This window comes from Anoplopoma fimbria, chromosome 14 (assembly GCF_027596085.1).
Source record: "Anoplopoma fimbria isolate UVic2021 breed Golden Eagle Sablefish chromosome 14, Afim_UVic_2022, whole genome shotgun sequence".
In the NCBI taxonomy this organism is placed as follows: Eukaryota; Metazoa; Chordata; class Actinopteri; order Perciformes; family Anoplopomatidae; genus Anoplopoma; species Anoplopoma fimbria.
Genome location: NC_072462.1, coordinates 20,595,659 through 20,609,757, shown reverse-complemented (window position 1 = coordinate 20,609,757; position 14,099 = coordinate 20,595,659). Strand labels below are relative to the sequence as shown.

At 40.3% G+C, this 14,099-nt stretch overlaps 1 protein-coding gene across 2 annotated transcripts in view; it reads right to left on the bottom strand.

Annotated features, from left to right (window-relative positions):
- cntfr (ciliary neurotrophic factor receptor) overlaps nt 1–14,099 on the bottom strand; it is a 209,471-nt gene that overhangs the window by 80,944 nt on the left and 114,428 nt on the right. For both annotated transcript variants that reach the window (XM_054612685.1, XM_054612684.1), the window contains one exon: nt 4,704–4,937. In XM_054612685.1, the coding sequence (XP_054468660.1) occupies nt 4,704–4,937 (234 nt within the window). The remainder of the gene's footprint in view (nt 1–4,703; nt 4,938–14,099) is intronic.

Sequence of the window (14,099 nt, the reverse complement as noted above, 5' to 3'; positions counted from 1 at the left end):
TTTCAAGCTGTATATCTGTTATGCTGGTGATTCATACTGTATATGAAGCAGTGTAATTCACACACTTGTTAGATTGAGAGGGAAATATATTCGTAACTTTCTAAGTGACTTTTCAGCACTAATCACATGCTTGCAAACACACCTTGACAAAAGCCAAAGGGACTTGGCCCTCACAACTCAACCCGTGGCCACGACACTGGCGGTTAGGACTCATGTGTTATCATTTGTAGCGTTAAGATTATGTAAACCCAGTTTACTTCATGCCACCGCTGGGATGTGAGAGCGACTCAGACTGGATTTGTTTACAACAATGAGTCAATGCCAAACCGAGAGGAAGAACCCCCTTTTCTTGTGTGGTTATTTATGGTTTAAAATCCTTAGGAAGCAGGCGCCACTTTTGCTTACAATGTAAATTCTTTCCTTCATTATATATGTTAAAAACCTTGTCATTACAGTGATGGGTGTTCTGAGACTAGGGTGTCTGAGACATTGTCCCTTGAATATTCTGTCAGAATCTTTTTGATTAATTTTGTCTATTTAACATAATCTGTGATGACAGTTAATAAGAAAATGACTTAAGTGTAGGTGTGAATTGTAAGTTATGTGCTAACTCTGTCTTTTAACCAACTCAAACAGGTCTGCTAAACTGACTGGCTTTTTCACTGGCAGACTATGTGTATCATGCAGACTGACAGTGTGACAGGTCACCAGGGTGACTGGCTGGATATATGACCCACTGCAGTTGATGTTGTGTTTGCTGGGAGGCTGAATAACTGGCTGAGTGCAGCCCATGTTGGCTAGCCATAAATTGTGTTTAGCTGACGGCCATTGAAGACAGCAATACACAGAAGAATGGACGAAGCCAGAAAAGGGCAGGGCAGCAATAACTTCCCCCCCGTTTTGACAGCAAAGGAAAAGGGATGTTGTATTTCACAGAAGAGCTTTCAAGTTTTACGACCTCTTACTTATTAAATTATAATGAACATTTACTGTCTATGCCATTTCATTTTTCTGTATCAGTCTGTCACTTTCTATCTCTCTATCATTGTACAACACTACTCTTTTATAATAGTGTGTCTAGAGATGTCCTCCAGTACTCTGGTGCTTGTGTGTTTATCATCCCTTACAGATGAGATAGGCACCCTTTTTTAAACACCATAGTGCAATTACATAACAGACACAAGTCCTTGCTTCTATCCATCAGCATACACAGGCGCACAATTCAATATTTATGCATATTTTTGTAGTTTCTTTTCAGTCATTGTAGCTCTGTATGTATCCAAAGTGACAGGCAGAATATAAACACCATGCGGCTATATACAGTGGTGAAATAATGCAAAGTGGAGGAGAAACAGACATCACAGAGGCACTAAGCTTTCACACGTAAAAAATACAAGTCAAGACGCCAGCGACCGCGGTCTCCTCGTGCTGTTGTGTTGACGCAAACTCCTGGTTAAGGATCACAAAAAGCTCCATAAAACTGGTGTGAAGGTGGAGCGTGCACACGTACACACAGACGGGTCCGGGGGTCAAAGTATGACGTCCTCCGTTCTTAACGCAAACCAGTGTAAACACACAGCTAACAGATGCCGCCACAAAACTAGAAGCCAAAACACAGAGGGGCAGAGGGAGATGGAGGGGGGATGAGGAGAGGGACATTGAGAGAGTGAGAAGCAAAGATGATCGAGAAAGAAAGGCAGGGAAGAAGGAATGGATGCAGGAAAGGACTGGAAGTGGAGGAATTGTACAAATACGACAAAGACAACAAGCGAGAAGGATGAGAAGGTCAGAAAGTTTGAGGTGAAAAGAGACAAAGGGTGAAGGAGAACATTTAAAGTAGGCCTAGACAGATGGCTCCGTTCTCCTGATAACACATCCCTGTTAAACCTAACAAGCCCCCGGTGTGCGCAATAAACACGGCATAAAATCAAACTATCATCGTGACGGTAATCACGACAAGTGTAGCCTGTCATGATGTCGTTAGCGCTGTGTCTGCGTGACACTTTAAAGTTTTGTGGCAGACAGTTAACATAATGAAAAAGCAGATAAAAAACAGAGAGAGGGACACACAGGGAGAGAGAGAGAAGACAAAGGAACAAAAGAGAAAAGTACAGATGTGGAGGGATACAGAAGGGGAGAAAAAAAAAGCTGATTGAAAAATGAGTAAGGGATGAGGATTCAGAATTGATGTTGATGTGGCCCCAATGTGTGCCTCGCACATGTCATAAAATCACCAACTGATATCAAAACAATTACATCCACTGTGAGGATAACTTGCAATTGAACCCTGATGAATGGTTACACAGTGTAACTATCTCTATCTCTAACACACACACACTGTTTGGGACCACCAAAGTGTCATTATGATGCAGAAAATGACCGCTGGTAAAAAGGATTACATGCACACACATGCAGAAGCTTGCACAGAGACATGAGATACACATCTCTCTTTCACACAGACACACACACACACACACACACACACACACACACACACACACACACACACACACACACACACACACACACACACACACACACACACACAAAAACACACTTTCTGGTCTGTTTATGCATTGCATCATTCACCCCGCTGACATAACCTACCGTGACATAAAACTCTCATTAATTCAGTATTATTTCAGCATTCAGTAATTCATCATCGCCGATATGATTAAGCAAACTGTCACACCCCCGTACAGTCTCATTCATCAAACATTTGCATGGGAACGTTGCGTCCAACTTCGGCCTAGGATACAATCTCGATGGGTGGTGCGCTTGGCTTTCTAACGGCCCTGCTGACAAGCTGTGGGAATCATACAGGTGTGGTTTCCTGTTTAAACAATGCAGATGTCACTCTGGCCCTATGCTGTTTTGATTTTACTTCTTACATTGAATTGGCTTAAATGTTTAAAAAAATATACAGTGAGAATTATTTTGACTGAGCTCAGTTAGGGCAACGAGTCTATCTTTCTTGAACCTACCTTTGTCTGATTTAGACCTGAGGTGGGCTTTATAGTACAACAGTGCCAAAAGGGCGAGGGCTTCAATTTCCCAATGCCATCGGTGTGATGAATGACAAGGTTTCTACTGCAGTGTATCAAAATGTGCCACTTTTGGCACCGTTTTGAAGTGGTTCGCCATGACTGATGCCAAAAATGTATCTAATTTCAGCAGCTTGATTCCTGTGGGAATTAAATTTAACAGCAACAGATACAGATGGAGGGAGATGGAACGTGATCACTTGTTTGTGAGGAACTGCTGGCCAGCCGAGATAATGCAGAAGTGCATCCCCCCCCTGCTACAATAAAGGAGCATGAATTCGCTGGTGACTGGAACTTGTTTTTCCTCAAATCTGTCATTTCAGAATAGACACGGGCATCAATCATGGAGCATTGATGCAGTGACAGATGTACTCCAACAGCCAAACTGGAGGCAAAATGAGGAGGTTAGGCACAGATTAGAGGAGGGAGCTGTCACAATATATCTGAGGTGTTAAAGGATGCAATATAAATAAATTGAAAAAACACTTATCCTGGTTTTTCCTTCGATAAAACCATTGCAACTTATTTGACTATATACAGAGGGATACTTTGGAGAGCAAGTTTTAATGTAAGTCTAAATTGCTTTTAATAAGTAGCAATGCTGAATCAAGCGTTCAAATAATGTCTAAGAGAACATATTCAAATAATAATCAAAAAGGTGCTGTTTAAAAAGTTCATCCATGTGTGAACAAAGATGTTTTGCTAAATACAAAATTTTACAAAGGTGTTTTTCATTCTAATGATCCTCAAGGCTTCTTGTCATTTACAAATCTGTCCTACTTCAACAACGCTATTATGCACAGGCCCGGTGTATAAACCTCTGCCATCAGAATAATGGATCTCACAGGAGGCCAATGCCAACTCACAGGCCACCGTGACACGCCATTAAACTGGCGCTCATTAAGCTTTTGCTTGATTATTAAAATGCAAAGCCATAACTGCAAAATTACCAAATGTCATTTTAACAACTAATCGTTGGCTTGTGAGCCAGCAATGGCTCCTACTGTAAGGACTCTTATCATCATATTCAGCCCTTCAAATATTATAACTCACTATTAAAAGTTACATTATTTTTATTTCATACTGTCAACTTTAATCATGTCCCTTTTCATGCCAGTGCGGTGGTCACAGTTCTTTCAGCTTTCAGCCAGTCACATGCCCCCGGACTCTTTGGATAGCAAGCTCAACAACTGCTGCAGATTTACCAATTCACATCTGATCGACAAGTTGATATTATCAAACCACCAGGTCAAATTCAGTAAACAGTGTTGCACTAGCTGAACATACGTTCTATTGTAATGTCAAGTGGAAGTGTACAGCCAGCAGGATAGCCATAACAGAGCTATAACATTATCATGAGCAATGCATTTCCATGGTGCCTGTAGTCACAGCAGTTGATTACAGAAGTTCAGTTCTATATTTTCATGGATTTTGTTGTTGCTTTTGCACATATATGCACGCTAAAATTCATAATATGTCTCATTAATAAATCATATTTTTCCTTTGGAGTGGTAATTGCATCGTGGTCAGTGGCACCATGTTTTTTTCCCCTCTCATTTCTATTCTGCTGCAATTACCCAGTTTCCCCCGCGGGATGATTAAAGATTCATCATGTCTTATATGAAATGACATTCGGCGGGCAATTGTCTGGGTACTTACTGCCGATGTGGAGGTAGATGGTGTCACGCCTCTCTCCGTGCGGGTTCTGAAAGCAGCTGTAGAGTCCGTTATGGCCAAGGTCCACTTCGGTCAGCATCAGTCTGGGACCCTCTAGACGGTGCTGGGCCTTCACATCTGTTCCGTTCACCTTCCATGACACCGATGCGTCATTGTCCAGGGAGCCGCACTGCATGGTTACATCACTGCTCATTCGCTCGTACTGGTTCCTAGCAACTGGAATCAAAGACAGAGGCAGAGGTTGTAGAAGGGTTAGTGCTACCAAACGCTAATAAGTCAAATATCTGTGTGGTTAAATCACTGCCCTATGTGCATTCTGAACAGACTGTCAAAATCAAAACCTTTATAGTTATATAAGCTCATAAAACAAGCAGGATATTCTGTGTGGGGGCGTTCCTGCTGATTCCGCCTGTCATACTAGTTTCTAGCAACATGAAACAGACGGGAGCAAAGGTGAAAATGTTCATTCAATATAATAATCTGAATGGAATTATCATTATCTGATTCATCAAACTTTTCAATTCAAATAATGTAGGGTTATTTATTACTGTCTAACTATGCACATTGTTTAGCGAGTGACATGTAGTGGCAGGGCAGGATATCATTTTACCATTTTCATATCAAATATCACCAATTGCTCAACACTGACCATCCACTTTTGAACGTTCCGGTTTGGTAAGCAAATTTCTCTTTTTTTTTTACCCCATTGACCTATCAATAAATCATTTTATAAATAGTTAATAAAGTAGGAAAAGATGAGTCTTTACAAGAAAACATTTGATTTGGAGAAGAAAAAAAAACAGTCAAAGGTGCAAGACCGTATATATAAGTAATTTCAGAGTGAAGGAACTACTCATCCCATTAACAAACTAACCGTCGTCAGTCTAAAATTAAAACAAATCCAGCTGCTGCGGGGCTGTTTTTAGAGACACATTTCAATGAACATTTTCTTTATATAAGAGAAAGTTTCCAAACCAGCCGCAATATTGGTCCATTTTGCCCTTGCGGCTTCTACAGGAGCATGTACCATCGTTTCGCGATATCATTGCTTATGCTAAGCCTACCTTGGATAGTTATGACATTAAGAATGGGAAATAAGAGTTATATTTTGTTCCATGCTTTGTCTGATTTGGTTTCAACCTAGACCTATAAAATAGGCACTGGAGCAAAACACTATCTTTTACTTTCCAAAACCGGGGATAATTTAGAACAAGTCTTCTCACTGCCGACACAGAAACATTGCCTTTGTCCACAGGGTCAGAAAAGTTGTAGGGACCGTGACCCCAGGGGACTAAAGGATATGTGTGAGCCTGATGGGTGTTTTAGCCAGGACACTGGGGTTAGTAACCCTGCTCTGCTTATAAGTCCCATGGGCCCTGTCATGACCAAACGTAGTGAAGACCTCAGATTAACACTTAAACACTGAGGATCAACAGCACAAGAACAAACAACAATACAATATTGATCCCCGTCTCAGGAAAAGCCTATGAAGAGAAGACAAAAAAAGAATGCCCCTACTGGCCTGGGATCAGATGCTGTCAAGATCCTTGTCTTACCCTGATGTCTCTCTCCATGTCTTACCCTTTTGTCCGTCTGTCCCCTTCCTTTTGCACTCTCACTACAATGCCTCTCATTTCACTGTTTTTCTCTTGAGCGAGCTTTTCCCTCTCTCGATCCAACGCAGCTGGTACGGATGTCAAACGTAGTGTTTCATGTATATTTCATGTCCCATAACAGAGTCATCTATATTTAATAGGACAAGATCCCTGTCCCCATTAACATGAACCTGACACTGTTTGTTCTCTCTCAGTCTTCCTCTCGATCTGCAGTTCATCCCCCCCTCTTCCTCCGCAGCCCTTACTGTCTGCTCTTGTTTTTTTCTGTCTTATTTTCCCCCCCGTCCGTCCATCGAAGTTATCTCCCCGCTTGGCCTCGCCATTTTCTCCAAGTCTGACTAATGTGCATCCATAATGCATGTTGGTGGCTAGAATCGCCCCTCTTCTTTCATCTCCTCCTCTGTGACTGTCGAGTCACTTTGAACGGATGTGTGACTTTATTTACATAAGAAAAAAGTTATTTGCATCTCCGTAAAAAAAATAAAGCCATAAAGTTTGTCTTTGATGTTAGCTTTGATGGTGACACTGGTGCCCTTGTGCTTAATGTGACAAATAAGTGGAGGGAGAAGAAGAGAGAAACTTTTTTTGCATTACCCTTGCTATTGTAAGTAAGAGAACATTCACGTAGAGTTTCTGAAAAAAATATAATTCTACAGGGCATGCTGTAGAGTGTTATTAACTCTACTATGTTATCAAAGTGAAAGACTGTATAATTAAAATCTTAGGAAAAAAGTTCCTGTAACCGCCTTTAGGTGGCATTAAGCTGTTGTCATCAGAAAGCAGTATTTATAAGCAGGAGAATGCTTATAAATACTTAAAATAATATTTTGCTGAATGACCTTTTTGGAGTTTTTGTCTTGTGAACGTCCTTGAGCGTCTCAACACAGCGCTCAGTCTTTGACCTCCTCTATTGATCCCCCTCCGCTGCCACATCCCATCCTCCTTATCGTCACGGGGGTTGCATCACTCTCTCTATGTCTGTCCCTTCCAATATCCATTCTTCAGTCTAGCCTTTGCTCCCTCTCCATCTCCATTGTCGTTTCATCCCCGTCCTCTCCCTTTAACTTCTTCTTGTCTTTCTCTCCCCGTCGTATCAAAGTTCAGCCTCTCCTCCTCGTCCTCTCACTCTGGCTGTCGGTCTCTATCTCTATTTCTCATCCTCCACCCCTGTTTCCTCACTACCCTCCCTGCCATCTGCCTCTACCAATATCCTGCTTTGAACTTTAAGTTCTCCAGCTCTCATTTTTCTCACATATTTCTCGCACATAGTTTTCTTCTACGTTTTTAGCCTCTTTGTGCTTCATTTTCTCTCACTTGTCACTAGTCAGCTAGTTTGAATTAAAAACACATTAATGCCAGGCTGTTAAGGAGTACTTCATGAACTATTTGGTTGGTACGTAAACATGATAGATTAAATTTGAGGTTGTATACATTTTCAAACATGACATAAAACATTTTTAGGGAGTAACTATTAGCTCTAAAGCTAACAAGCCACATGGTGATGGTGTTAAATACTCTTGCATGTGTGCTCACATGTTGTGAGATTTTTGTGTTATCTATCTGCCAAATGTTCCACAAAGGCCTTTTGTTTGCAGCTTTGAGATAAGTGTGATCAAGGACTCTTCTGATTTATCAAGCTACTCAGACAAAACAGAACTTTCTTTTTCACCTGCAACTTGAAAGGTAAATAGCAGACTTTTGTCTTAAGCCATGGCCACAGAAAAAAATAAAAGTTTCTTACTGGCTGGCATTGAAAATAAACTGTAAGTTACCGTCGTATTAGTTAATCTCTAATTACTCTGACTTCCATACCCTGTCTGTGTACCCCAGCCCAAGATCCTTTTTTTTTCACTGTAATTATTCATCTTTGAAAACAGATCACAAAATATAAAACTGAAACTTCAGTATTCATGAGTGCTTGGTATATCACCGATCACGCCACAAATGCATAATACCCCTTTTAGCAACATCAACTCACAAGCAGACACAATAATGAGTACACTCATGTGATCACTATGCACAGGCAATCGCACCACCCTGCATAATGTCCTCGTGCCTCATCATCACCACCATACATACACACACACAAGCAGGCCTAATAACCATAATGACATTCAGCTCAAGTGCTATTGATCTCTTGGTAATAGACATGGAATTGTAAGCAGGGTTGGATCACTGTTATTCTCAACCAGAATGAGAATAATAATCATCTATGTCCTTCACAAAGCTTCAATTTTACTATTCATACTCATTATTCTACTTATTTATGTTGATGCAAAGTGACGGGGCCCTCGTGATTAAACAGTCTATCACAACTTGAAGTTTTTTTTCCCTCAAATTTAGAAAGGTTTTTGCCAGTGCAACAAAGGATAAGTCAAGCGATTCATATCAGTGATAATTTAAGTATTAAAAAAGATAAACAATGACAAAATAACACTGCAAAGAGCACTGCAAACTGCTGCAACTGAAAGATATCTCATGTGAGGCAAATCTGGTGTGTTCTGCTGTGTACTTGGGTATAAAAAACAATAGGGAACACTAGGGCTCAAGGGGTTAACAGGAAGAATCGACTAGATCTTCATCATTACAGGGAAGTTGAACGTTTTATTCATAGTGGGATTATGCAGGGCACTGAGGGTGTTGGACTTCTTATGCAGGCCTGTGGTGGTTTCACAGAGCAGATTCATTACCATAGAGAACCAACATAATTCCATGTTGCAAGGTCACTGGTGTTAAGACCTGCAGGACATCACAAGCACAAATCTCTGTCCAGATGCTACAACCAGAATAATGAACATGAACGCATTCACATGAACCCACGCGCGATACGCCACGTGTAAGGGTCTGTGGGTTGCTTGCTAAACTGACATGAGTGATGAACACACAACATACATGCCGCTGCAGAAACTTGCCACAGTCAAGCATTTCAATCGTGCATATCAACACGCAAACATGAATGATAGGGAAAGTTGGTGATGATGGTTTAAAGCAGCAGAAAAAGCTTGTGAGATGGAAGAAGTAGAGGGGAGATGGCGACACCATGTTGTGTTCTCCGCTTCATGTGAACAGAGGGACACTTGCAAGTTCATGTCTTTATCCTTTGTCCCCTGATTAACCGTAATTCTAGTAGAAAGATCAATTAAGGTCAAATTATCATTAGCCGAGTGTCAGAGAGGATATTCAAGTGGCCCCACTGTTTGATTAGCTGATTAAACACTGCTGCAATTACTTGTTCAAACATCAAGTGCCACCGGGCACAACACTGTTATACCTTTCCACTGCAGCAGCATCATCAAACGTCTACTGATGAAGTGAGGACATTGGCTATGAGGTTAGCGGTTAGCTCGAGTATTAATGAGTAGAAAGAAATACAGTCATTTGATACAGCGCCTGTGATTTAGGGTTGACAGGCGACAATGCACACGCTCAAATACTAAAAAGAAAAATATAAACTATAAAAACGATACAATCCAGCTAATAAGGTTGATGCATCAGCAAACACACATAGGGGTAATTGTGGGAATAAATAGCAGATGGTCGTATAAGTTGTTGTATGTATCCTTTTGTCGTCACTGTTTCACTGGTTTCAAGAAAAGAGCTTAGTGTTTCATCAAAGATCCTCTGAGTTTTAGAGCATCTGCTGTGTAAAAAACCGGGTCCTCTGCCCTGCAAATTCAGTACACACAAAAATCAAACACAGCCTCCCACAGCTAAACAGGCGGACAAACACACATACTCAGACAGGTATGTGCATGGTACAATCTAGCAACTACACAACAGATAAAACAATGTCCATACATACACAAACTGTCTTGACTAGATTAGAAAGCTGATGGATTTTAATGATGGACAACCAGCTGAGTGAGCCTGTGTATGAACGTGTATCCATATCAATTTTCAGAATATCTGCCCTCATATGTACAAAAGTGTTTCTATCGCTCTGCATCTGTGACTTTGCTTGTCCTTGCATACCCAAACTAGTGTGTGTGTGTTTGAAGTGTGTGCTTGTGTGAGTCCAACAAGCTGTAAGTTACGATCTGGCTCCACAACAGCGGCGTGAAATGAAATTGAAGTTCAGCGCTGGCATGCTGATTTACCATCTCAACGTGTTATATTCCCTATGTTCCTGTGTCCGTGACAGTGCGTGCATGCATGCATGTGCAGTTCAATGTGAATGTGTGTGTGTGTGTCTGTCTGTGATAATGTGTGCAGTTCTCCGTGTGTGAAGCCCTCTTCGCGGATTCATTGGCATGCGCATATCAGACTGTGTCGCTTTCCAGCAGGGCTGTAACTCACTAGCGCATTTATCAGTGAATCGCATTTGTATGCCTAAGGGGAGCCATGCCTTTTCAAAGTCCAACAGTAAAATATTGGATTGGCTGACACACAGAGATGGGGCCCGGGAGAATTATCAGTTAAGAAGATCACTTTATGTTTTTTTCACTTTGTGGCTACACATAGTAAAGCTGCCTGGGCCACCTATACTGGCAGAGAGGAATAAAATGCACGCAGCTGAACTGTGATTGGTGTGATTGGTGGTTATCGATCTTATTTTCTGCAGAGAGATACTTTTCTTCTGTGTTTTCACTTAAATTGAAAATTTAAAGCTGGATTAAACGGATTGTCTTTTAAGATAAAATGCGTGGTCTCATTTTTACAGTTAAACAGTTCACTTAAATGTGTTTTCTGAAATACATTGGGGGTGAGAAATAGGCACTGCAGTAACAGAATCTTGATTCTTATTTTATCAGCGCTGGCTAGTTTGGCGGTTTGAGTCGGAATTTACAAGCAGTTATTGACACTAGCCTTAGAGACCCCTTGGCTCTGATTGGTCGTTTTCAAATTTGGTAAAAATATTCATTTGTAAAAGTTAACCCTACTGCAGCTTTAAGGAGTCACTTTTTAAAATCAAACATTACACACACAATATTTTGGTCCCATCCCCAACTTTCAGAAACATAATAGTCAATAATGTCAATAATAGATGAGCTGAATATTTAATAGATGAAAACACATATAATGCATAATCAAATCAGTTAATACATAAAAAATAATACAGTTATGTTATTGGTAAGATATACCGTGTTTAGTCAGGATAGGAAGGGAAAGCAGAAGAAAGAAAATATTGATGGAATCACACATGGGTTATTCACTTTTGATTAGGCTGTTCCTCAGGGCCCCTGATCCACCACCTCTCCTCCGACTTTGGCCTTCACTTGTCTTTCTAAATCAGACACGCCGCAATCGAGATCATTTCCACAATCATTTCAAATCACCATGCCGCCTTAAGGCAAACACATTTATTATTTCTCTGCTAATAACGTTCACTAGCTGCTCCAAAAAAAGTTTGTCTGAATTTGAATAGAAAAGCTCTGAAGCTGAATTAATATGAAAATAATACAGGGAAAAGACAGCAGGTTAGGGTTTAATGATGTAGCTAGAAATGTTGCATGAAGAGAGTTTACTTCTCTACTATTTCCCCATGACTCATAGCAGGTTCCCTCTTACTGCAGCCTTCCTTTTGTCTGAAAATTGTTTTGTTATGAGACCAAGCCACATGAAATGTTATTACATTTCAAAGGTGGATGTGGTCCTGCAGTCCTGTTGGCTTTACAGCATCTTTATAAACAGTGTTATCCTTAAGATTACTATCAATGTGCTGAGCAAACAACGTAAGAACAAGTCCTATATAAGCTACGAGTCATTTCTACAGATAGTATCAAACAAACAAATAGCCAGAATCACTGTAAGAGATACTGGCACTGAGAAACAGAAGTTTGAACACATTGAAGTAGAAGGTTTTCATTTTCCAACTGGATATTTTCTTGGAAACAAATGCCTGCAGATGACTAAAGCTGGGACTTATTAGCAGTAAAATCGAAGCCTTACCTTGTACCAAGTTCAAATTTTATAACAATGCCACATAAAAATGTCAAGTTTACATGGATTTCTAACAGTATGTCAAGGCATTTTCCAAAAAACCTTGGTAACCATTGTCACATTGAACTTATGGTCCTAGTTCTGGCATGAAAGCTACCCAATAAAGCAGCATATCACCGTTTCTGGAATGTCATTGGCTATACGAAACGTCAGGGATCAGCACAATTGTTTGCAACTGGATCGGACTTTACAAGAAAGAAGAGGGGCGGGCCCAACCGTTCAACACGGACTCCCATTGGCTATTGTAGGCTATGGTAAGAAAACATGAAAGCTCCTATTGGCTCATGTGAGGTGTCCATCAAAAGGTTGGAGTGCAGCTGCCATTTTAATATCAATATATTGGCTATAACAGAGAGTACTTGGAAAATTAGCACATCTGCTGCCTAATTTGAAATGAATCCACCAGCAGTCAGTTGGTATTTGTTAATATAATAATGTGTTTTGGTCTAAATATTTTTACTTGATAGCATCCTCTGGACCTTTGCCAATGTAATAGAACATTTTTTGTCAAATGTTATTGATCAGTGGAATATTAATGAGGCTTTATAGGTGATTTGCCTCAATTTTTTTTTTTGTTTGCTTGTTGGATTTCTGGCATTGCTTGTACCTGCTGTTGTGGTTATTTTGAAATGGTTTGCGTCAATGGAATCACAAGCTTTCCAAAGATATGTTGCATAAGTGAAAACTTAAAAAAGGCAGCTGTGTACATTGCATAGTTTTGTTCTTAACAGTCCTAACACTCTGACTTTAAGGAGGAAACATTTTTTGGGGGAAATAGACCCTTTTCATAGGAAGATAATGTGGACATTACAACAGTAGAAAAAGCGCAGGTGTAAATATATGAATAACGGCTCCATTCCTTTTAGCTGCATCGGTTTTAGTGTCCTGATAATGTTGCTCACTATCACCCAGTCATGACATACTGGGATTAGTAAGGAGCCATTGTTTCAATGAACTGTGAAAAAAAGTATTTTATTCAAGCAACAAATACCAAACAACTAACTTGTTAAACCGGATTAGCTGTTTTTATCTGGCTTATTGACTGTTGCGAGGCATAGAACTACAAATATAATTTTGAGCTCTGGGAGCCAATTTCTACTATATTCTTTCAAAATATTTCAATCATTTATTGGTTGGTTAAAAATGATCTCGTAGTGGAGAATATGTGCTGCTCTCCCAAGTTTACATCACTGTTATATACATTGGAATTGTCATGTGGCTATTGATCATGTGAAACTCTTATTGCCATTTTTCTCTATTTTCTGACATTTTAGAGAATAAGCGATTAATTCATATTTTTTAAATGATCAAGAGATTAAGGACATCAGTCCTGACATGCAGCCCTGGTAATGGATCTTAATGTAAGTTACATTTTTGTTTCCCCTGAAAGTGGAGGTTGTCAGTGTGCATATTCTACGTTGGAGGCAGGTATCTTCTTTTTTTTTCACGCATGGTTTTATTATCGATTTTTACATTCAGAAAAAAAATTCTGCCTCAGTCAGCATGTGGTAGAGCTAGTTGGACAGGTTCCTCAGATGTTTCCATGAGGTATGAAACAGCAAAATGCTAAATCCCCCCCCCCAGCAATTTATAAAACAGAGATCAGATTAACTGCTCTATGACATAATACGCATGGCAATAAACTGCTGCTGACACTTTCACGGTTGTGCACATATTAATGCACTGATGCAGATGTTCTGTAGCTCTCGGTCCACATGTAGGATATGCTCACACACAAACACACACACACACACACACACAGAGGCCACACAGGCGCCAAAAAACAAACACATTTGGACAGAAGTATGCGCTAACATACACA